We start from the raw sequence: 21641 nt of genomic DNA, 5'->3' as shown, positions 1-21641 counted from the left end.
GCTCGCCGAAATGATTCCTTTGTCTTGATGCGGCATATATGCGTTTGCACTCCGATGACTAGGGCCTATCTTCTTGGCTGACAATCAATCCCTGTCGGCCCACTCCATCTGCGTGCATGTCACTACGAACGGCGTCGGCTACTACCAGCTATCTCCAACTGTCTCTGCACGGTCTCCACGCGATTCCTCTGCGTCAAACACTCGCCGCGCTTTCGTCGGCTTGAGCTATTAACTGCCTATGGCGTGCTACTGTTCAGGCATGCTCGCAACCACACGCGCCGAGTCGGGGCAGGCAATCCACGTTCTCGTCAATACTCAACTTGAACTCCGTGTTCTACCAAACACCGGCTAGCCATGAACTCGACAGATCCTGTCAAACGAGCTACGATCGAGTGGCTCGGACGGGGCGCGCGGCGTGAGGAGATGATTGGCGGGAAATGAGATAGCTTTGGTGAGTCTGCGTGTGTACTTCTGTCTGAAAAGGATATCCTTTGCCCGTGACATGTGTCACGATCTCTTGAGGACGAAACCGGGATTTTCGTGCCTGGTTTATGGCTGTGATTTGAGAAAGAATGCTGAGGAATGCTGCAGCGAGTAGCCCGAGCTTCCCTGGCGGGACGTCGGGCACCATTCTACTGTCTGTGGTGTACGCGCATACGATCGGCTGCAATGCATACGTGCCGTCATGCGTTCTTCGTGCGTTCTGCATGTTGATCCGGGTGTTGGCAGACCGCGGCAGACGGGCATCCCACCGTCTTCCGTGTCGCGGATAGTATGACCAAAGGTGGTTGCTTGGCGCGAATGTACCAGCTAGGACCGATCGCATTGCCGGTCCAGCTCCTGACATACGTGCGCCCGCGCGATCACATCCTCGAGCAATGTCAACGAGGACAATAACGATCCATTTTGCGGGGATGACACTCTCATACGAGATATGCGCGGCGTCACATCGGCTGTCACCCGATTTCTATCTCTGGTCGGGCACACTATTGCCTGCGCGCATCGAGGACCCACGCGCGATCCCGCTACCGCGGCGTATTGCATGCAGGCACGCGAATGACAATGCACGACGCTTGCAGGTATGTACTTGCTGCTGCAACAGCAAGGCTTGCTATCCCGGCGAGCAGATTCATTGCATCCTGCGCGCAACGAGACGTACATCGTGGAATTGCGTGGCTGCTCGAAGCATATTCTGCGTTGGCAACTGCGCAGTAGACAATGCGAAGCATTGCGGCGTTGTCTGCATGGCCGCATCTCGGCCGCCCTCCCTGCTTCCCGTCAACCGTCAGAGAGCGCAGAAGATGCAGACCAGACCAAGGTACGCTCACTTCCTTCTCAGCCTCGTGTCGATACGGCGACGACGCACGGGTCAATGACTGGTCCGGACAACCCGGTCCGCGTTTGCTTGGACGGTATTCAGATCGTCCAATTCCCTGTTGGGTGCCTGTGAAATCACTGATCTGCGCGAAGGCGTTCAGCTCGAAGACGTGACGGGCTGCATAGAAGATGACGTCGGCGAGCAGCCGACTACCGACGCATTGTCTAGCCCTCGTGCAGGGTCCCTGACGCTGCGCCTGTGACGACCGGCTCGCGGTGCGAGCATTGAATCACGGTGCATAGCTGCCAGTCGAGCTTTCCGCCCTCCCCCATGTTGTCCGAGTCGTTGGGTTACACGGCAGATGCGCAGCGAAGCTGAATCGCACTCCCCGAGACCGAGCCGTACATCTACGATGCGGTGTACATACGCTGGGAATGAAGCCCCTGACGCATACGCTGCAGAGACTTGAGCATGGAAAGAGGATGAGTCTACTTACTGTCCCGCAGCGCCTCCTCCGCCGTGTCCGCGACACCTTTTAACGGTACTTATTTCTTGCAATCTGGTTCCGCCTACGAGCGTGATGATACCGGTCAGTCGTTCCGTGCCGGAACATGTGCGCTGCCTGTCGTTCGAGGATGCAGTAGAGCAGCCGCAGCAACTCGAGAACACGCGAGAGCAGAGTCGCGTGTGGTCGAGTATTCACAGCCGAGACAGCGAACTGTCTACAGTCCTGGTTTACAGAGGTGAGTATTGCGTCGACGCGGACCTCTGTACGCTCACGGGAAGGCTCGTATTCGCCGTCAGGCTCCGCAGTAACTGCTGACCCTCGGCGTGCATGCCTTCGTCCAATAGGCTCGCAATGACCCTCAGTAAGTGCCGTACATTGCACTGGTCCGCTCCTGACGCAAGCTGGCCGTACGGCTTGACGTCGGCAACTCGTGTTTGAACAATCCCTCGGCTTGAACGAGGATAGTACGCAGAACGCAGAACATCAACATATACATGTCTGAATAGACTGCTCGAAGATATGTATATACTACCCGGCCGCTCCCAGCCTGCTCGTATGTTCTCTCACTCTGTTCCTGCGCTACTGTGCCTCTACTACTGTCCTCGTTAAGTCCTGTCATCCGAGTCACGACGCATGGGCCGTCTAATGGCCTGTGTACTCCACCGCACCATCTCGCACAATGAAGGGCTCGTGTTTGACGGCGTCGCTTATCCGTGCTCAAAGCTCGAAAGACTGAACACTGAACAGCGGTGACTTAGCTATCCCGCCTCCGCAAACTCGACCGGCGTAATGCGCAGTGTTTCGTGAGCAAACGCCGGCACCTCCTGACGATGCAACTCGATGCCACCGACAACTCAGGGCAGACTCCACAGCCTTCCGCAAGAGATGCAGCTCGTATGGTGTGAGGGCCGGACGTGTGGTGTATAGGTGCGTAGTCCATTTGGTCGCGAGTCGCGGGACACGGGGCTTGTTTCATGGTCCCGCTAATTCTCGAATGGTCGTAGGCCCAGCTGTCATCGATACTCGCAGAACGGATGAGACCGGTAGCTCGGCGTCGAGCGGGCTTGATCTCATCGACCCATCGTCTCCAGCACAGGTAGTGCGGAGAATGCGCGAACGCCGACATATACATCGCTTGACACTCGCACCAGTTGCTCCCGCCCTTTCCCGTTTTGTGCTTCAGTAAGTCTTATCTATGGTCCTCGATGGCTCTGTCGCCATGGTCCAATTGCTTGCCACGTCCACCGCGGGATCCATTCGCTCAGTGAAAAGGACCCGATGTCGAAGCCGTTTGGGTCGGCAACCGAGTAACAGCGATGTCGCACTCGCCATTCCGCTCCTGGATTTCAAAGCTCTCCAGGCTCGTCTCGGTGAGTCGCGTTTCTCTCTCCGGCGGAGCTCAAGCGATCGACTGGCCGTCATGAGCTCTAGCTCGAGTCCTTTGGCAGCAAGCTTTTTCGCCCCGCGTCGCCCAGGCCCCGACGAGATGCAGCTGGTGGGATACCGTCAAGTGAGTGGCATCTCCGACTTGTCCGACGATGCGATGCGGTGTGACCGTCGAGCAGGCGTGTCGCACCACTCGGTCAGAAGCGTTCGCGGTGCGCAGGTGCGCAATCCGTTCAGTCGCCTCGCTGTCGTTCGGCGGGCCCTCCGAGACGAGACTGCTCACGTACACTCGCCGACGTCCGCAGAACGAACGTGTTCGGTACCTCGACAAGATGCTCATGTAGCCGACGGCGGAGAGGCGGTGGTAATCGAAGGCGTCACTGCCCGGGCCCCGAGAACTGTAGACGTAGCTCTGCGCGTACACACCACGGACGGAGGTGGCGTGCTTTTTGACCTGGCCAACTCGCAGGGATACCACAGGGGGACGCTGCGACGGCTCTGACCGTCGCTCGCGGTCCGTGCCCACCATGTAGAGTAACAGATATATATCTATTCCTCGAGACTACATACACGGACTCCGTACCTACTTCGAGCAACACGCACGACGTGCCAGTCGCCCGTCACGGCAACCGTCGTCTGCGCAGCGGGGACTCTTCCGTGCACAGTCAGTCGTGCACGCAGACATTGCGCCGACGTCGACGTACGTCCGTCGCCGCGCGGCGTGTTCCCACCGTGGTGTCACGCCCTCTGCACCCGCGATCCTCCCGATGAACCATAGCTCCCGCCTCGCATCCTCCCCGAGCCGTCCCACCACACCCTCCGGCTCACTGAACGACAGAACATCAGCACCAGAAACACCGCGACAGCACTCACCTCGCTCATCCCCGTGGCGCGGGGAACGGTCTCGTCGACGAGCAGGGTGAGGGCAATGCGTCGACGGAAGCAGCATGTCACTCGAGGAGGGAAGAGGCCGGGCGGCGAGACGTACCGCCAGTGCTCGCTCGCATGAACGGCTTGGAACACTTGCTTCGCAGGCTGGACGCGACGAGAGGCTGTCCTGCAAATGGAAGGAGACCGCCTGCGCATCTCGTACGATGCTGCAGCCCGTCCGGATCGCATTCCCCGAGCGGCATGCGTCGTAGCACACTGCGCGTATCGTCTACCCGAGAGAGACGTAGGCCCGACTGGCACGTCCTTGCGCCGTCGTCTTGCAGGCTGCGTGGTGGACGAATGCAGCATCGACGCGCGAGGCTGCCCGTCGCGCCAAGCACCCCCAGTCCCGGAGCGTCCGTCAACGGAGAACGTGCACGGACCCTGCCCGATCAACGCGCACGTACCACACGCCCGGGCCATCGAGCATGCGCCCGAACGCCGGCGTCGGTGGCACGGACGAGGCTGGCGTCCATGCAAGCGGCGCCACGCTCGCTTCCGCGGACGTCGCGCAGGATGCGCCCCGGAAGAGCCACGGCGACTTGGCCGCTGTCATCGCGCTGACGAGCCCTCGGGCGAGGTATAAAACCGGGGGCTGCGGGGGAGAGGAGGCATCGGTGAGTTGCGTTTCCGACTGAGTCGAACGGGCGAGTACTGACCTCATTGTGGTAGCAGAGCAGATGCGCTCGCCGAGTGAGCGCGCCTTGGCGACGGGCTGAGTGTGCGGGTCGTCGTGTACGGTGTCGAGGTCGTCGGTACTCGCGCTGCCGGGCGAAGGTACGTTTTCTTGAGGTTCAGGCGGTTCTTGACTTTGCTAACGACGGGGGACATGTAGAGCGGCCGTAGCCGTCCGTACGACACGGGGGTCAGGAGGACTCGCGGCTGGTGAGCTTCGTCGGTGGCTGCGAACGGTGGGGAGCGGGAGGAGACGCGGCGCCGCACGAGCGATCGACGCGCGGGCAGTCGTCCGAGTGCTGTAGATCTAGAGTAGTGAGTACGAGGTTCTTGGGAGAAGCGTAGGCGTACGTACGTAGGTTCGCACAGAGGGACTTGCGATGTATTGGGACGCGTCGCCTGCACGTCGCAGGAAGAAGCGTCTCTGCTGCCATTGCTGCGAAATGGCTGCAGGCGGGCAGGAGACCGCGGGAGGTCGTCGTGCCGAAGTCCGTCTTCACGATACGTGCGAGCAACTCGGCCGACACAGGACTGGCATGTGAGTTGCCCAATACTGTTCGCGTGTGATTGGACGGCATCGCTGTCGGCGGCGGCTGCGAGATGTCCGCAAGAGGGTACGGGCGTGGGTACCGTCGTACAGAAGTACGTATGCCGTCTCGTGCGTTGCTCGCCGTGTGTTGTCGACGCAGCTATGTGAGCGCACTGCGCGGGCATGGCGGTGCGCTATGCCTGAGACTCGGGGGTGGGCGTACGCGGCTGGGGTGGAGCTGGACGCTTGACGGGTGATGGCGGCGACGCGGACGGTCGAAGGATGCGTGCAGCGCACTTTACGAAGCATGAGGAGGAGGCGGGTGGTAGGCAGCGCGTGCGGAGGACGACCGCGGGCGCTTGTTGGGCAGGGCCGCAGAGAACGGCGTGTAGCGAGTCGTCCGGTGCACGAAGTCGGTCCCCAAAATGAGAGGAGCATGTCCGGATGCTGGAGCATCGCCCGGCAATGCACAGGTGGGGGATTTGGAGCGGGTTCGGGGCGGGGGAGGCGGACACAAGTCGGACATGATCGCTGAGAAGACGAGTTTTCTGGATGAATGCGCGCGATTGGAGAAGAAAAAGAAAAAGGACCTGTGTGGACCCAAGAACGAGCTAAAACGCGGAGTTGTGGGTATCGGCAGACTCGTCTCGATGGTGCGCATGAGCGTAGGGCAGCGGGACACGGGGCGGGAGCGCGGGAAAGGGACGGGAGGAGGAGAAAGACGGGGGAGGGACGGAGAGAACAGCGAGAGAAGGGCTACCGAGGACGGCGAGAGGAGTGCAACGCGGGCGGGGCGGCAGCCAATGGGATGCGTCGGCGAGTGCACAAAGCGCGGACGGAGCGGGCATCGAGCTGCGTCAGGAGCAGCCAGGGACGGGCAGAAGCAAGGCGCAGCTCCACGCTGCCTGCGACGATGGCAGACTGGTGGCAGGGACGGGCGCGCGCCGCGGGAGATGCACGAGAAGATGATGAACTCGCGCGCGTCGCGGCCACGTGAGAGACGCGTCCAAAACGAACATAGGCCAAACAAGGCGCAAATAAGAGAGGAAGCGGCAAGGGGGGTTGCTAGCTCTTTACTATCTGTACTGCGACACGCGCGACAGCACATCCAGGTCTGTACATTCCGGCGACGCCCCATACCCCGTTCATTCGTGAGTACAGCCAGCGCTGCTCGGAGTGACCGCGAGACGCTTATTTGCGCACCCGGTGTGGACCCACAGACGTACACAAAGTCGTTTGCGCCGATTCCCTATTTCGTTGGTTCGTTTCGCGTAAGGACTCCTTGGCTAGCTGCTCTACCCTTCTGAGTGCCAGCAGGTCCCTTACCACCCCTTTTCTTCCCTGACAGGCGCGGCCTCCTCCGTACACACATTCATTCACCGTACAAGGCAAGTCGCCCCTCTTCCCGCTTCGTTTCCAGCCCAAAGCGTCCGCATGCCACTATCTCGTCCATATCGGTCTAGGTCGTGGTCGCTAGACTGCGGTCGCTGCTGATGGCCAACCGGATTGGGAGCCTCGCCCAGCCAACCAGGCTTCGCGGCCAGGACAATGCACAATGCACCGCCGTTCGATCACTTACATTTCCAGTGTTTCGGTCCATGTCCATTTTCGCTCATATTCGCTGACCTTGCTTAACCCTTAGCCGGCTATACTTAAACCAACGATTCATCCGGGCCACGACCTCTGTCCGGGGCCACACTGTTTGGTTCGTATCCTGTTCCGTCTTGCTTCCTCCCCACTCGCCACCATCATCCGGTGACCACCCTCCGGTCGTCCGTTGTACCATCCACTGTGTATCGCTAGCCGTTGTATCCTTAATCTCTCCGCCATGCGCATACCAAGCATACTGAAGCCTTCCCGCCGAACAGAGTTAGCAGCACCGTATACGATCAAAAACAAGAAACGCATTGGATTCCGTTTTGGCATCGAAAACATGTCATTCTTCGGCTTTTCAAACCCCTCGGCCACGAACAAACCCTTCCTCGACGTACCCCCCGCGCCGTCTCGCAAGGCGAGCGAGAGGCTGATGAAGCCGGCAGCACGCGTCGAAATGGACGACTTCCTCTCGTCTGAGGCGGACGACCTCGAGCTCTCTTTCGCGTCGACCATGTCGCTCAACTCGCCGCCTCGCGACACGCTCGACCTTGCGCCGGAAAGCGAGCGCGACAATCATCCGGACTACGCGCCTATGGACATTTCGCCCGCGCCCCCGACGCGCGTCGACAAACAACGTCCCTTCATGGGTCGCCCGCGCGCCATGACGAGCAACGCGAGGCTCTTCGGTCGGGACATGAGCAACAACTCGGGCGGGAACGGTTCGGTAACGAGTCTGCAGTCTGTCGCCAAGTCGACTGGGACGAACGGGGCGAGCAAACGGCTCCAACGAGCTGCTCTGCCGTTCGAATGGATGGCGACGGGTGGTCAGGACGCGAACGTCGCGCCAGAGGTGAGTTGTTCAGTTTCGGGCCAGTGAGCCACTCGCGCTCAGGCTCGATCGCAACGTATGGAGTAGCTGACGCTTGGCTCCCTGCCAGCCTCAGAACATTCCGTCGTCCCCCGCGGCATCCGACGCGATGGACGTCGACTCTTCATTTGTCTACGTTCCGTCGTCGTCGGTGCCCAGCGATGGTCCGCTCTCCGCCGTGCCGACGATCACCGCATTCGACGTTAACAACAACCCGCTCGCGGTCCCGACGTCCGCTGCGCCGACGATCAGTACCTTTGAAGACTACTTTACGCAGGTGCGCGCGTGCGACTTCGATGGCTTCGCGGTGCCGGATGGCACCTCCCCCGGGACGCCTGTCGAGAGCCCCTCTCAGCCGTTCTCCAAGAAACGTCGCTCGTCTTCGCCGATGCGTGGGTCGGCCCGCCTCGCCCATCAAATCCTCGAGCAGGAGGCCGCCATGGAGTCGTCGCCCGCGCCGTCGTCCCCGATGGTGCACAAGCTGAACCGCATGCCCAGCATCCAGGCGCTCAGAAAGCCCATGCTTAGCGGCCTTGGCTCGCCTCTCGAGCTGAACGCGAACAAGAAGAGGCCGAGGCGCCCCGCTCTCAGCGCGCTGATCGCGCCTGGAGATGGGCTCGTCGCGGGCCCACGTTCGGCGAACCCCATCGGAGAGAAGGAGAGCAACGTGCCGGCCTCCAACCTGCCGAGGCATGTTATGCCCCCTGTGCGACGTGCGTTCTCGGCGATGCTCCCCCCGTCGATGATGGAGCAGTCGATGTCGTCTGAGGACGGCCAGTCGTTCGATAGCTCTGCAGACATGAGCTCCCCGGCGCAGGCGTACGCGAAGCGCCAGCAGGTGAAGACCATCCGCCGCTGCGATGGCACGGAGGACTTCCGCTCGAACACGGGTGCGACGTCGATGGTGCGTCGCGACAGCGAGGCGATGGTGAAGGGCCTCAGGAGGTCCGAGGTCCGCGAAGACCGGGCTACGGTTGAGCCCACTGAGAGGGACACGCCGAGGAGCAAGTACCTGAACGGCCTGGGCAGCTTTGGAGATAATGAAGCGCACGGGAAGATCTTGCCCTGCCACCGCGTCCGGGAGGACGGGTTGATGCGCATTACTAGTAAGACGGTGAGTCATCTCGACATCTCTTCACCGTTGCTTTTGTGCGGGATCGCTGATCGATTGTGCCGTAGATGAATGCCCTTCTCGATGGCAAATTCGACCCGCAACTGACCACTTACCACATAATCGACTGCCGTTTCGACTACGAGTACAATGGCGGGCACATCCCTGGAGCAGTTAACATCAACACGACCGCTGGTGTCGAGGAGTTCCTCCTCGGCGCCAGCACAGTCAGGCCGATCGCTTCCACTAGCGGCGACGCGGGCAAGAAGACGATCCTTGTTTTCCACTGTGAGTTTAGTGTTAAGAGAGCGCCGACTTTGTGAGTGGCTTGTCTTGCTTCACATAATCACATGATCGCTCAAATTCCTTTTCAGTGCTAAGTATCTTCGTTCCAAGGACCGTGCGTTGAACAACCACGTCTACCCCAAGATCCATTACCCCGAGATCTACATCCTCGAGGGTGGTTACAGCCAGTACTACCAGGACGCGGGGGCTCGTTGCCAGCCCAGCGGCTACGTGAGGATGGACGACCCCCACTTCGCTCAGTCTCGCAAGGAGGACCTAGACCAGTTCCGCAAGGGCAAGTTCGGAAGGACCAAGTCGTACGCGTACGGCGACAGCAAGCCAGTCTCGGCGCTTTCGCAGCAGCCGAAGAGGAACACCGCGCCCAGCGGCGGTCCGACTCACCTGTTTGCAGCCGCGAATGCCGCGCGGGGCCGACGTGGAGGTATGGGCACCAACTCCGCGTTGCAGATGCTAGCCGAAGGTGGAAGTGCTGACCACGAAAGCGATGGCGACGACACGGATATTGGTGATAGCCCCTGCCCTCCTCCGACAAAGACGGTCACGTACAAGGCCAAGAAGGTCGGCCGGCTGGGGAGGACCGAGACCTACGACGGCGTCGTTCGCATTCCCGTCGCCTACTGAGTGGTGTCGCGCACAATCGACCCACTCCAACATCTTTGAACTTCACTTCCGCTCCTGACCGTTTTTCTTGCATCATGCCGCCGTCGCCCGTGTTGTACCCCTATGTCGCACCTCATGATCTGAAGACCGAAACCCACGTCCACCCGCAACGAACGATCAAACCCCTCTACACGCTATGCACCAAGACATCTCATGCTCTCATGGCAGTACGTCTTTCGCTGACCACGCTCGTTATGCCGATCGCTCTCCTCAAGCCGCCGCCTCCCAAGGCCAAATCTCCGAAGTCCCTCGATCCAAGAAAACAGCAAAATTCAGTGTCGCGTTTCTCCTCATCTCATCTCATCCTCATCTCATCTGTGGCGCCGCGACCCTCATGTCGCTCGCCCGCAATCTGCCACTTGCATCGTCAACAACCCTCGCATTGGCCTCCCCGTCGCGCATGATATGCTCCGGCGCTAGCTGTGTAGCTGTGGTATCCTCGCATATCTTCGCATGTATAGATACAACAATAGGCATACTCCTGCCGCGTACATCTGCATCATCCTACCTGTCTCCGGTTCGTTCTCCATCCTCTCGCCTCTCTTCCGTTCCCGCTCTCCATCTTTGATGTATCTATCGTCATACACATCTTCGCTGTGTCGACGTTGTTTTCTAGGTCGGCTCTCGTACTTCCTTGTGCCTTCTTGGACTCTCATTGACATTATGCACTCCGCCTCATGGACAAGCTATACGTCTCCGTCTCCGTCTCCCCCGCCCTTTGCAGATTAATCGTTTATTGATATCTACAGAGGTCGGATACACTTACGCCTGTCAGTACGTTCTCGAGTAGTCGGTCTACCGCCCTTGGCAGGTGATCGCTACCGGTTAATGCAGTCTGGCTCGTTGATCCTCAAGTACTTCTCGTCCATCCGCCGATGATTCAGACCGATCACAGGGCCCTAGTAACTCACCTCTCGCCAAGTTTAGGAACGCTCGCCCACCGTCCGCGCCATGTTCTGCCACTAGAGGGTGTTTCATCATCGAAACACCAGGTGGCCCACAGGTTGAACGCCAACGGTGGAGCTTGTATCCGTCCGGGACTGCCTCCGATTCCTGACCTGACTTTCCCAGGTGCCCGTTAGACTTTTGACCAGTGCCGCCGATCACCCAGGCCAGAGACGGCCTGGCAGCATCCTCGAGGAGTCCATTGCAAGATCGATCCCGTTCGATCCTATAGTAGTCGACGAACACAGACTGACGGCCATAGAGCTGACGCCAGTCGTCGTCCCGATTCCGGGTCCTCGCAGGTCATCCGCAGTGGTATACAGTGCGCACAGCTTTGATTCTTCCAGCGGACAGCGACGACAGTTCTACTTCTACAGCTTTTGGTATACAAAGCACTGCCTGGTCAGGCATTACGAATCTTACAACAAAAGTCCTGCCAAGAAATGCTTTTATCACCTCCAAACTTCGTGTTGACAGGCTGGCAGTCAAGTTCAACCCTGGACGTGGAGGTCCCCGCGGGGCAGCCTCGGCTCGTCAGGCAAGTACGGCTCGCCCGTCTCCTCGCGCATCAAGTCGTTGATCCACGCGCCCTTCGGCTGCAGCCTCACGCCGCGGCTGCAGTACATGACCGCGAGGTACATCCACGCCGCGGCGTTGCCCACCGTGCCGACCTCGTCCGAGACGTGCGTCTTCGCGTAGAGCGCCATCGTCTCGTAGAGCTCGTCGTCCGTGACGAGGTCGAACATGTGCTTCGCGACGGCGTCGTTGTCGCCCGGCTCGGTGACGAAGCCGCTCTTGCCGTGGATGACCTGCAGCGGGATGCCGCCCGTGCGCGACGCGATGACGGGCTTGCCCGTGTGCAGCGCCTCGGAGACCTTCACCTCGAAGCCCTCGCGCGTCGAGAGCTGGAGGGCGAAGCGCGAGTTGGCCATGAGCGCGTTCAGCACTGGAAGACCGTCAGAGAACGCCCCCCTCCATGAAGCAAGCGGGACTCACACTGGTCGCTCGGCGGGCACCGCATGACCACGATGTCCGACACATACTCATGGTACTTGCCTGGATCAGGTTAATCACCTGGTCGTAGATGATGCTCGCGTCCGGGTCGTCGACCGCACCATGGCCACAGATCAGCAACTGTGGGATCTCCTCCGTGGGGATCTTGCCCTTCGCCATGCGGCGGAAGCGCGCATACGAGTCGATGACATCCGGGATACCCTTGGCCGGGTCGAAGCGGGCGATCTGGACGATGTACTCGCGCCTGGGCCACGCGAGCTCGTACATTTTGTCCTTCACGCAGAGCGAGCGGAACTCGCCCATGTAGTACTGTGAGTCCCAGGGATCAAGGGGCTTGTTCAGGCCATCCAGCCTACAAACACAAATACCTCAGATCAGCATACCCTGAGCCAAACCAGAATCGAGGCAGTGACTGACCAGTCGGTGGCAGCGCCCAGTAGCGCAAGCTTCTCCGGGGCAACATCACTGGGCACGAACTTATTCACGGGGTGGCTGATGAACAGGTCGCGTGCTGGATGTTGTTCCAGAGGTACTTCCACACCTCCTGCTGCGGCGAGCCCTCTATGCTGACGAGGTCGCTCCGGATCTCGATGTGCGAGCGGTAGATAATGGGGATGTCCGGGCGCAGGCGCTTGATCAGCGGGATGAGGCCGGGCATTTGGGGGTCATCTGGAGGACGAGGTCAGAACCTAAACGGCGAGAGCGGGAGGGAGTGGACTGACCAACAAACGCGATGTCGACGCCACCCTTAGCCAGCGGGCCGCCCTCGGCAGTCCAACGCAAGCCGTTCTTGAGGATCCATTGGTCGAACTGCTCCTTCTGCTCAGCGGTCAAGCGCAAGCTCGGGTCCGCGACGCCTTGCAGGATGTTGTGGTTATTCTTCGTCGTCCGGAATACGGCCGGCGACGGGTTCGGCACATACCTGGCGTGACGAGCGTGCGTCAGAAGAATTCAGAAGCAACCGCAGCCCCTGAACAGTAGGCGGGCCCGAAAGAGCAAGGGACGTACCAAGCAGCATCGACGTCCAATGCACTGAAGAACCGCACGAGCGCATGACGCATCTACAATGAACGGGGAATCCGTCAGCGTCTGTTTTGCCGTTCTCTCGCCGGAGGAACGAGTTCCCGCCGACAATGAAGTCTACTCACGAGAGCGACACCTCCTGAGAAGCCAGGAACGCGTCAAGTCAATTCAATTCGTTGTGTAGAGTTCACGAGCAGGGTTGACAGCATAAAAAGACAAGGCGCAACTGATCAATCTCCGTCATGAATAGGATCTATGGGGAAACGCGGGGGGATTTCCGCGCGACACTCACCGCCTTGCGGGGTAGAGGAGAAGAACGCGAACTTGATCTTCTTCTCGCGGAGCTCATCCGCGAGCTTTATGACCGCGTTCCACGTCCCTTTGCCGACCGTCTTGCGGTACTCGTCGAGGTCGTCAATGAGGCGAATCTTGCCGCCGCGTCGACCGCGACCTGGTTGCGCGGTCCGATGCTCAGGCGCGGGTTGTTGTTGGGCCCGAAGTACATGATACATTTCCGTGCAGCGGAGTCGGCCTGCTCGTCGACAGTGCGCGTGATGGGCAGCTTGGTCTGCGCATTGGTCGTGAGCTTGGAGTTATCCTGCAGCTGGTTGGGGTCGTAATAGACCGTCGGCGTGTCCGCCCCTGAGGGAACGTAAGATCCCGTGGTGGAGGAGATGCGGTGCTTGATGTTCGGGCGAGTAATAGAGTCGGTGTGGTAGGGTTTGATGTTGAAGACGATAGGGACAATGTCCAGGTCCAGCCACAAGCGGGTGCACAAGTTGGGCGCCTGAGAGCATCCATTAGGCTCGTGCGCTCCACTCGCGGATTACGTTGGTGTGATGACTACCCACCTCACGCAGGAGACTCAAAGTGACGCCTGCTCCCAGGAACTTGCAGAGATGTCCGAGGAGAATTTGCGGAGGGTCTCGAGGACGTGCTGCTCGATGGCCGTAGCCTGCTTCTCGGGGTCAGTTGCATCGTACGGCACCACAGATGACGCGAAGTCCGTGCAGTAAACAGAGTCGTGGATGGACATTGCAACTTCGTACTGCGTGTTGTTATTGATCACGACTCCTGCGATACCGGCCCACATGGGCTATGCGAAGCATATGAGGGAGCCAATCCACAGGCTGACGAGGCGGGAACTGACCTGCAGACTGGTATATCCGGGGACATTGGGACGCCTAGCAGTGGCGACGCTGGACAGCCTGCGCCTTGCGGTTACGGAGGACTTTGATTCAAAAGTGTGTGGAGGGGCCATGGCGTGTCGAAGGATGGAGAAAGAGATGCGACGGGGATGCAGGGTGTTATATGGCGAAGTGAGTGGCTGAGGCGGAGAACGAGGACTTATGAACGCACGCAGCGCGTCTGTGCGATCGGCGCAGGAACGGGATTATGTCACGTCACCTCACAGTGACAAGGTACTCCACGCCCGTCTGGACGCGTCTCCTCGAGCCTCTCCCCGTCTCCGCTGCCAGCGACCTGTAGCAGATACGCGTGTATGTCGCCCGCGGCCGCCTCTGCGCTGCCCCCCACGGCCACAGAGCCCTCGCCGCTCGGACGGGCCCAGCCCAGCCTCTGTAGGCCCGTCTATATGCGTCAATCTGCCACGCTGCAACCACAACAACTCACGCACTGCGGCACATCGGTCATGAGAACCAGGCCAGCCTGAATGCGGCCAGTCTGCTCCAGTCGAGCCATCCGCTGGTGACGGCCGCGCATCAGGTACTGCGTGGGTGCCCGTCAGATGGACTTCATGAAGCGCTTGCAGACATTCGTTGCATTCGCAGGTGGACTTCCGCCGACCAATTGTGTGCAGAAGGTCAGCTTCTGGACGTAGAAGTCCTGCCGTATTATTCTGCGGCGCATCGTCGCTGCGAGATTGTGTCGAGTGCGAAGGTCAGACTCCTCTTTCCGGTAGTCTGGTAGGAACTTGGCGCAAAGCAGGGTCTTGGTATTGGCACTGTAGAGACTGGACGTGTGTCCGCATACACGAGAACATTTCGCGGTCGCCGATGAGTCGCAACACCGACACATGTCGGAATGGTCCTTCAGGATGGAGAGTTGCGAGAGCGAACGGAAGGTGCGACAAGAAGATTGGGAAGGGCTCCTCCGTCGTGCGCGAGGTTTGCGTGATACGCGTGCCGTCACATGGTGTCACACCGCGTTTCACCGCGCACTGTGACGAAGGTGCCGGACGCACGACCTTCATCGTCGCTCTTTCTCGCTCGACCCAGATCGCGGCGATGTCGAGGTCGTCGCACCGCGCATATCCCATCTCGCCGTCCGTGGACCATAGCTATGCCGTCTCGCCCTCTGCGAGCACGTTCTATACGTCTAGGTCGTCCTACCCGAATTTCCTTCCGCTACAGGACACAATACGCGTGCAATTCTCGTGCGCATGGCGGGGACTCGTCGATGCCTTTCGCTGGGACACCGTCGTCAGGCTTGTCGCGAGGTGCGGTGTTGTCCGGCTCATACCCGCGCTCGATGTTGACCTCGCCCGCCGATCGCAGCGACTCCGAGATCCGAGGGAATGTGCTCAAGTCCCTGCTGTTGAATTTGCTCTCGCTCGCGTCAATATACCTGTTTGACCTTCTCCTCTTCCCGCTCGCTCAGGGGGAGCACTACTGGCTGCACCGTAACGTCGGCTGGGCGTATCAGGTGCTCTGGCTCCTCCCGGTCGTGGGCATCTCCCTCTATCTCAATGTAAGTCCTCCCGTCCTTCCACCTTCCGTGCCGTCTGTATGTATGCCAGTTTGCATCGCCGCAGGGGAACCACCGGCGTGGAGCTTATGCGGATGCGCTGTGTAGCGACGCACCGACATCTGAGACGCTAACACCGACTCCTAGAGGAATTGGTGCGGCCTGATCGCGAAGCGCACTTTCACCCTTCAGCATGGCCCTCGCGCAGGCGCAGCGCCGCCATCAACGTACACAGGGCTCCTGAATTCCCTTGCAACCTCCGCGTATGGCGGGATCATGGTCATGACATCGCTCGTGCTCTCCCTTGCGCTCGGGCGCGTGCCTGTGGTGGGTTCATTCGCGGGGTTCACCTTCTTCTGCTGGGTCGACGCGTGAGTGCGTGTCTCGCATGTGTCATGGTGAGACCTGGGCTGACGGTACTGTAGATACTATTGCTTTGAGTGAGTGATAGGCAGGCAGGTTAAGTCGTTGCTCATGCATTGGGTAGGCATGTATGGATCACCAGGGGGCTCTCACTGTCGAGAAGAGTGAGGCATCTAGAGGAGCGTTGGGCATACTATTGGGCATTCGGTGCGTTCTCGTGCTCGGAGTACACTGGCAGATGGACCCCAGATTAAGCACAGGCCTCCAGGGCTACCTTCAACGGCACTATGCATGTGGGGCAGTAGCCTCGCCAACGCAGCACTATTCGCGCTTGTCTTCCCTGCGGTACGTATTACTCGCGTCGTCATCCGAAGAGTCCTCACCTTCCTCAGTACATCATCATGGCCATGCACGCCCGTCCGTCCCTCTCGACCCCTACAACCCCGCCGTCTCCCTTCCACCCAGCGCCTCCTCCAGCACGCTCGAGGACATTCGACACCCGCATCCAGCCATCCCAATCCGCCTCCCAATCTTTGCCCTCATACTGTGGCTAAACGACTGGGTCGTGCGCCTGCTCAGCCTCGGCGGCGGCAGGGGAGCGAGCAAGCTGCCGGGCGTTTCCAGTAGCGTTAGCAGGGGCCATCGCAGGATGTTCAGCGAGGCAGTGGACAGCATGGAGGAAGGCGACTTCGTAGAGCTGAGCCCCGTGGTAGGGCCAAGCCCGCAGATGCACCTGCCGCCCAGTGGATCTGCTGCTAGGATGCGGGTCAGTGGAAGTACCAGCATGGGTAGCGCCGGGTCGTCTCCCCGGCGGAAACGTGACTGAGAATGTTCCCTTCTTTGCTCGCTGAATTCGAATATCTGTACATCTTGTAACCCTCATACGTCACGGACTGACCACGCATATGCATCGCACGTCTCTTCATGAGAAATGGCAGATTCATTGATGTCTGCATTAACCAAAGCCGGCCCATTCGATAGAGAAATATGATACTTCTTGCTTCTCGTCGTCCCAGCCACAGATTAAATGGGCCTTCTTCGTCGCAGTACCCAATCGCCCGTGCGCTACGATCTCCATCGGTTTGATCGTAGACACAGGCGAATCGACAACGCTGGCGACGAAATGTGAGTGATAGCGCATAGGGTCCCCTGCCCAGATGTGAGCATGCCGAGATTGCACTTTACTCGACACTGTAACGTACCGGGATACACCAGAAAGTCACCGCCAAATCTGATCCCTCCGCCCATGAAGTTGCCCTTTTCCCAGAGGTCTCTGAAGACCCGGCATTTTGCACGCTCGTGCAGGTCGGCAGGGTAAGTCCATATTCCTGCAGCCTGTGCGTCTGCGATGGTCTCGTATGTGCACCCCTCGGAGTCATACCACGAGAGTGCTGAGGAGCTCCCAGGGAGAGTGACTGTGTACGCCGGAGTGGCTTGAGCACTTGGAGTGTCAGGCCGCTGGTCAGCTGCTGAAGGGACTGCTGCGGCAGCAGACGCCGGGCCCGCCGGCTCAGGAACAGCGACGTCCTCACCCTCTGCTAGGGCTTTGGCACGCGCTGCAGCCGCTCTGCGCTCCTCGCGCTCCCGCCGCTTGCGGAGCGCTTCCTCCGACATGGACAGCGTCGCCGCCTTCTCCGAGGCCTCCTTCGTTTCTGCAAGCGCGATCTGGTGCTGTGCAGCGGCAGCGCGTTCTGTGTTCCATGCTTTTAGCGCATCGAGAGAAGGTGTGCGGTGTGCGGCGGGGTCATCCACTAGCACGGCGAGCTCTGCAGGAAAGAAAAGGCGCTTGGTGAAGTCTAGCTAGAATTAATGTCGGGATGGAAGTGGGAGCTTACGTTTGTCGACGAGGAGGACTACCTCCTCGGGCATAAGTAAGAGAGGGGGCCCGAGAAAGACATTTTGCTGGGAGAGGTGTGGTAGCGTGCCTGTCAGGACGCCGCATATATGGTGGTCCGCACGCAAGGCCGCGATGTCTGGGTGACACCCTATGCTTAGCACGGAGCCATAGTATAAGAAGTACTGAACACCAACCGTCAATGTCCCAAACATATACTTTGTTATTGGAGACTCGGAGGGGAATTTTGCGCCCGCTCGAACTCATAACTAGTACCGCAAGGCGCGACGGACAAAAGTGAGCTTCTGCAGCTCGATCGCGTCTCGGCATTAAGCGCCTGTGTGATGGCATGTCACAACCGCCTGACACGGGTCACGGATGTGACGCCTCGTCACCACAGCTGCCGACGGCGACTGCGTTCGTCACAACCACCTCTACACCCCGTTCCAGCCCCCGTTCCAGCAGTACGAGCTTTGAGCGAGATGGTGGACGACTACCCGTCCCCCTTTCGTGCGTGTTTTCCCTTGTCTATATGATGTATGAAAGCTCAACAGTAATGCAGGCTCTGAGCCGATGAGCTTGGTACAGCTCATCGTGCCAACCGAAGTCGCTCACGACACCATTGCTGAGCTGGGCGAACTTGGAAACGTCCAGTTCAAAGATGTGAGGTCTCCTTCTCCGTGCCACGACAGCATACTGACAGCCAGACCAGCTCAACCCTGATGTCAATCCTTTCCAACGCTCCTTCGTGGGCGAGATCCGCCGAGTCGACGAGATGGCTCGTCGAGTGCGTTTCTTCCAGACTCAGACCGAGAAAGAGAAGGAGAAGATCCAAATCCGCCCGCTGTACGACTCTGCGCCGCTCCTACGGTCGGCCCGCGTGCTGCGCAGACGATGGACGAGCTGGACACGAAGCTGCAGGAGCATGAGGCGCGGCTCATTCAGATGAATGAAAGCTACCAGCTCTGAGCGAGCGCACGAAGGAGCTCGTGAGGCTCGCCATGTTCTTCGCGAGACTGCAGTCTTCTTCGAGAAGGTGGGTTCATGTGCACCTTGATGTGTGGATATTCACACTTTCAGTGTAGGCTGTCAACTACGATCGAATGGACGGTCCTCTCTGGACGACAGCTCAGCTCCTCTGCTGCAGCACGAGGACCGTGAGCAACAGTATTCGTCCAACCTCCAGTTCGATCTAGAGTACGTAACTCGCCTCATCACACCCCATCAAGCGTACTCATGCGTGTATTCCTCAGGTTCGTTGCCGGCACCATTGAGCGTTCGCGCTTGCCTACATTTGAGCGTGTTCTGTGGCGTGTCCTGCGTGGCAATCTCTACATGAACCACACTGATATTGCTGAGCCCTTCGTCGACCCCGTTACCGGCGAGGAGACGCGCAAGAATGTCTTCATCATCTTTGCTCATGGTGATACCTTGCTCGCCAAGATTCGCAAGGTCGCGGAGTCGATGGGTGCAACGCTCTACCCTATCGATGCGAACGCGGATAAGCGTGCGGACTCTATGCGCGAGGTCACTGCGCGCCTGGAGGACCTCCAGGTTGTCCTGTACAACACAGGCGCCAGCCGTAGGGCGGAACTTGACAAGATAGGGGAGAACATTGCCTCTTGGGTAGACGTCGTCAAGAAGGAGAAGGCGATCTATGAGACGCTGAACTTCCTGAACTATGATGTGCGGAGGAAGACTCTCATCGCCGAGGCTGGTGTCCCACTAGGGATATTCCCCAGATCCAGCTCGCTCTAAGACACGCCACAGTACGCTGACAGCACCTTGTTGCTGGGTGGGTTGCTGACATCTTTACAGGAGGAAGCCGGGACCAATGTGCCTCCCATTTTGCACGAACTTCGCACGAACAAGACGCCGCCGACGTACATCCGTACGAACAGGTTCACCGAGGGTTTCCAGACTATTATGGACGCCTATGGCATTGCGACGTATCAAGAGGTTAACCCGGGTCTCTTCGCCACGATCACCTTCCCGTTCTTGTTTGCTGTCATGTTCGGTGATATTGGACATGGCGCAATCACGTTCATTGCTGCCGCATTGATGATACTGACGGAACGCAAGCTGGCGAAGGCCGACTTAGGAGAGGTGCGCCATTATGGGTCTTGGTTGCAGCAATTGCTGACGATAACATAGATCTTTGGCACATTCTTCTTGTGCGCGAAACCTTCGTTGTTCCTCTGTACCAAGTACTAACGCGCATTTTAGCGGCCGGTACATCATCCTGCTTATGGGTGCTTTCTCGATGTACACCGGTCTCATGTACAACGATATCTTCTCCAAGTCGCTGCACATCTTCGACTCGGGATGGGACTGGACCAACGGGACCGCTGTAGCCAATGGGCACACGTACTCTATAGGTATCGATCCGGCTGGCATGGAGCTGAAAACGCATTGATCTTCACAAACTCGTACAAGATGAAGATGTCTATCGTGCTGGGTGTGATCATGTGTGTCCTGTATCTATTGGACGTGGACGAACACTGATACGATCTCTATTCAGATGACCTTCGCTATCTGCCTGCAAGTGCCGAATCACATTCGTTTCAACCGCCGCAGCGAGCTTGGACCAACTTTATTCCTCAGATGCTTTCATGCAGTCTATCTTCGGTATCTCGTCGTGTGCATCATCTACAAATGGTCGGTGAACTGGCAAGGTCGCCAACGCCTCCGCCGTCGCTTCTGAACATGCTCATCGGGATGTTCCTCTCGCCGGGCAGCGTTACCCCCGACACGCAGTTGTATCGTGGGCAGAACACCATTCAAACGATCCTGCTGCTGATCGCGTTCGTCTGCGTCCCGTGGCTGCTTATCACCAAGCCATACCTACAGTGGAAGGAGATGAAGAAGATTCAGGACCAGGGCTATATCAATATAGGCAACGATGAGGGTGCAAGGGTTGTATCGGACACGGAGCTTGAGGGTGAAGAGGAGGGAAACGGCAGGGCCATCGCAGAAGCAAACGAAGAGGAAGGCGTGAGTGTACCTTCTCCGCCCGTCGATTGAATATTGATCGGATTGCTTGCCTTGACAGGAGCACCACGATTTCAGCGAGGTGGTGATCCACCAGGTGATCCACACCATCGAGTTCTGCCTCGGGTGTATCTCGCACACTGCATCATATCTCCGTCTGTGGGCTCTTTCTCTCGCGCACGCGCAGCTGTCCGAAGTGCTGTGGAACATGACCCTCGCTGGGGTGCTCACCATACCCGGCATCTTCGGATGGATCGCACTGGTACTGATGGGGGCACTCTGGTTTGTTCTGACAGTGTTCATCTTGTGTATCATGGAGGTGCGTTGGATCCGCTTGGAGCCGAAGCGCTTCCCGGCCTTGCCTGTTTGACTTACCGCTCCTCTCGCGCAGGGCCTGTCTGCCTTCCTACACGCCTTGCGTCTGCACTGGGTCGAAGCCAACAGCAAGCATTATGAAGCTGGTGGATACGTGAGTGTCTTCTCTGCCCTGTATCGGCCCATCGATGGGCACGCCGGAGCCACGCTGACTGATGATCTCGTTCTACTTTCTCCCGCCAGCAATTCGCGCCGCTGAGCTTTGCGAAGTTGACGGAGGAATGAGGGGGCAGAGCCGTGCTTCGCGTTGCAGCTGACATGTAGCTAACTAAGTCCCGGTCGCGGATGCGGTAATATATCGCGTTCCTAGTTGGTTCCCAGTGCACTTCGGCGGCGTGTGGGGTAGCGGCAGCGCTACCCCACATTGCATTGAATAATCTGGATCGGTGGCGCCTCGGAACATGCAGAGGCGGCGCGACAGGCGACTGGCCAGGCGATCTATATCATCTCTCTGGGCTGTGTCTCGCGGTGGCTGGGCGGGAGGCACGTGCCGCCGGCGCGTC

The 21641-nt window shown here is 59.0% G+C and overlaps 7 protein-coding genes across 7 annotated transcripts; 3 read left to right on the top strand and 4 right to left on the bottom strand.

Moving 5' to 3' along the window:
- Positions 1 to 2503: 2503 nt before the first annotated feature.
- On the bottom strand, positions 2504 to 2793 carry B0H18DRAFT_991823 (uncharacterized protein). Its single transcript, XM_048045087.1, has one exon. The coding sequence runs from the start codon at positions 2764 to 2766 to the stop codon at positions 2581 to 2583; it is 186 nt and encodes a 61-aa protein (XP_047896352.1). The 5' UTR covers positions 2767 to 2793; the 3' UTR covers positions 2504 to 2580.
- A 1970-nt stretch (positions 2794 to 4763) lies between these two features.
- Positions 4764 to 5708, bottom strand: B0H18DRAFT_991818 (uncharacterized protein). The gene has a single exon (XM_048045086.1). The coding sequence runs from the start codon at positions 5529 to 5531 to the stop codon at positions 4803 to 4805; it is 729 nt and encodes a 242-aa protein (XP_047896351.1). The 5' UTR covers positions 5532 to 5708; the 3' UTR covers positions 4764 to 4802.
- Positions 5709 to 7396: 1688 nt separating this feature from the next.
- On the top strand, positions 7397 to 9848 carry B0H18DRAFT_872563 (uncharacterized protein; the record flags this gene model as incomplete). The annotated part of the gene is made up of 4 exons (XM_048040240.1): positions 7397 to 7792; positions 7881 to 8924; positions 8990 to 9240; positions 9296 to 9848. 4 exons carry the CDS (start codon positions 7397 to 7399, stop codon positions 9846 to 9848), a joined length of 2244 nt encoding a protein of 747 aa, XP_047896350.1.
- Positions 9849 to 11141: 1293 nt separating this feature from the next.
- On the bottom strand, positions 11142 to 14511 carry B0H18DRAFT_991807 (trehalose phosphorylase). Its single transcript, XM_048045085.1, has 13 exons — positions 14020 to 14511; positions 13804 to 13965; positions 13721 to 13759; positions 13315 to 13656; positions 13162 to 13270; positions 13004 to 13008; positions 12855 to 12907; positions 12569 to 12768; positions 12380 to 12515; positions 12264 to 12338; positions 11907 to 12198; positions 11829 to 11883; positions 11142 to 11778 (listed from the first exon to the last, which is right to left on the bottom strand). The coding sequence occupies exons 1-13, from the start codon at positions 14128 to 14130 to the stop codon at positions 11324 to 11326; spliced, it is 2034 nt and encodes a 677-aa protein (XP_047896349.1). The 5' UTR covers positions 14131 to 14511; the 3' UTR covers positions 11142 to 11323.
- Positions 14512 to 15115: 604 nt separating this feature from the next.
- Positions 15116 to 16764, top strand: B0H18DRAFT_1083665 (etoposide-induced protein 2.4-domain-containing protein; the record flags this gene model as incomplete). Its single annotated transcript, XM_048031690.1, has 6 exons — positions 15116 to 15327; positions 15386 to 15578; positions 15723 to 15946; positions 16063 to 16145; positions 16207 to 16287; positions 16331 to 16764. 6 exons carry the CDS (start codon positions 15116 to 15118, stop codon positions 16762 to 16764), a joined length of 1227 nt encoding a protein of 408 aa, XP_047896348.1.
- Positions 16765 to 16876: 112 nt separating this feature from the next.
- On the bottom strand, positions 16877 to 18058 carry B0H18DRAFT_991791 (uncharacterized protein). Its single transcript, XM_048045084.1, has 4 exons — positions 17970 to 18058; positions 17774 to 17911; positions 17141 to 17704; positions 16877 to 17087 (listed from the first exon to the last, which is right to left on the bottom strand). The coding sequence occupies exons 1-4, from the start codon at positions 18037 to 18039 to the stop codon at positions 16894 to 16896; spliced, it is 966 nt and encodes a 321-aa protein (XP_047896347.1). The 5' UTR covers positions 18040 to 18058; the 3' UTR covers positions 16877 to 16893.
- A 140-nt stretch (positions 18059 to 18198) lies between these two features.
- Positions 18199 to 21527, top strand: B0H18DRAFT_991789 (H+-ATPase subunit). The gene is made up of 15 exons (XM_048045083.1): positions 18199 to 18282; positions 18335 to 18435; positions 18485 to 18642; positions 18795 to 18808; positions 18858 to 18969; positions 19026 to 19491; positions 19515 to 19541; positions 19591 to 19892; positions 19981 to 20150; positions 20174 to 20232; positions 20294 to 20412; positions 20448 to 20766; positions 20825 to 21082; positions 21155 to 21232; positions 21322 to 21527. Exons 1-15 carry the CDS (start codon positions 18255 to 18257, stop codon positions 21361 to 21363), a joined length of 2253 nt encoding a protein of 750 aa, XP_047896346.1. The 5' UTR covers positions 18199 to 18254; the 3' UTR covers positions 21364 to 21527.
- Positions 21528 to 21641: the final 114 nt, after the last annotated feature.

This window comes from Fomitopsis serialis (assembly GCF_022376445.1).
Source record: "Fomitopsis serialis strain Sig1Antser10 chromosome Unknown B0H18scaffold_15, whole genome shotgun sequence".
Lineage (NCBI taxonomy): Eukaryota > Fungi > Basidiomycota > Agaricomycetes > Polyporales > Fomitopsidaceae > Fomitopsis > Fomitopsis serialis.
This window is presented reverse-complemented; position numbering and strand designations above follow the sequence as displayed.

What these genes read in the sequence shown, in the direction of transcription:
- B0H18DRAFT_991789 (XM_048045083.1), top strand. Translation starts at nt 18,255, where the DNA reads ATGGTGGACGACTACCCGTCCCCCTTTC. An exon ending in AGATGTCTATCGTGCTGGGT is followed by an intron (nt 20,233 to 20,293) that starts GTGATCATGTGT and finishes ATCTCTATTCAG; the next exon opens with ATGACCTTCGCTATCTGCCT. An exon ending in TCATCTTGTGTATCATGGAG is followed by an intron (nt 21,083 to 21,154) that starts GTGCGTTGGATC and finishes CCTCTCGCGCAG; the next exon opens with GGCCTGTCTGCCTTCCTACA.
- B0H18DRAFT_991791 (XM_048045084.1), bottom strand. Translation starts at nt 18,039, where the DNA reads ATGAGTTCGAGCGGGCGCAAAATTCCCCTCCGAGTCTCCAATAACAAA. An exon ending in ATATGTTTGGGACATTGACG is followed by an intron (nt 17,912 to 17,969) that starts GTTGGTGTTCAG and finishes GGTGTCACCCAG; the next exon opens with ACATCGCGGCCTTGCGTGCG. An exon ending in TGACTTTCTGGTGTATCCCG is followed by an intron (nt 17,088 to 17,140) that starts GTACGTTACAGT and finishes ACATCTGGGCAG; the next exon opens with GGGACCCTATGCGCTATCAC.
- B0H18DRAFT_991823 (XM_048045087.1), bottom strand. Translation starts at nt 2,766, where the DNA reads ATGGACTACGCACCTATACACCACACGTCCGGCCCTCACACCATACGA.
- B0H18DRAFT_991807 (XM_048045085.1), bottom strand. Translation starts at nt 14,130, where the DNA reads ATGGCCCCTCCACACACTTTTGAATCAAAGTCCTCCGTAACCGCAAGG. An exon ending in GACCGCGCAACCAGGTCGCG is followed by an intron (nt 13,271 to 13,314) that starts GTCGACGCGGCG and finishes GACCTCGACGAG; the next exon opens with TACCGCAAGACGGTCGGCAA. An exon ending in CGTCGACATCGCGTTTGTTG is followed by an intron (nt 12,516 to 12,568) that starts GTCAGTCCACTC and finishes CTCGTCCTCCAG; the next exon opens with ATGACCCCCAAATGCCCGGC.
- B0H18DRAFT_991818 (XM_048045086.1), bottom strand. Translation starts at nt 5,531, where the DNA reads ATGCCCGCGCAGTGCGCTCACATAGCTGCGTCGACAACACACGGCGAG.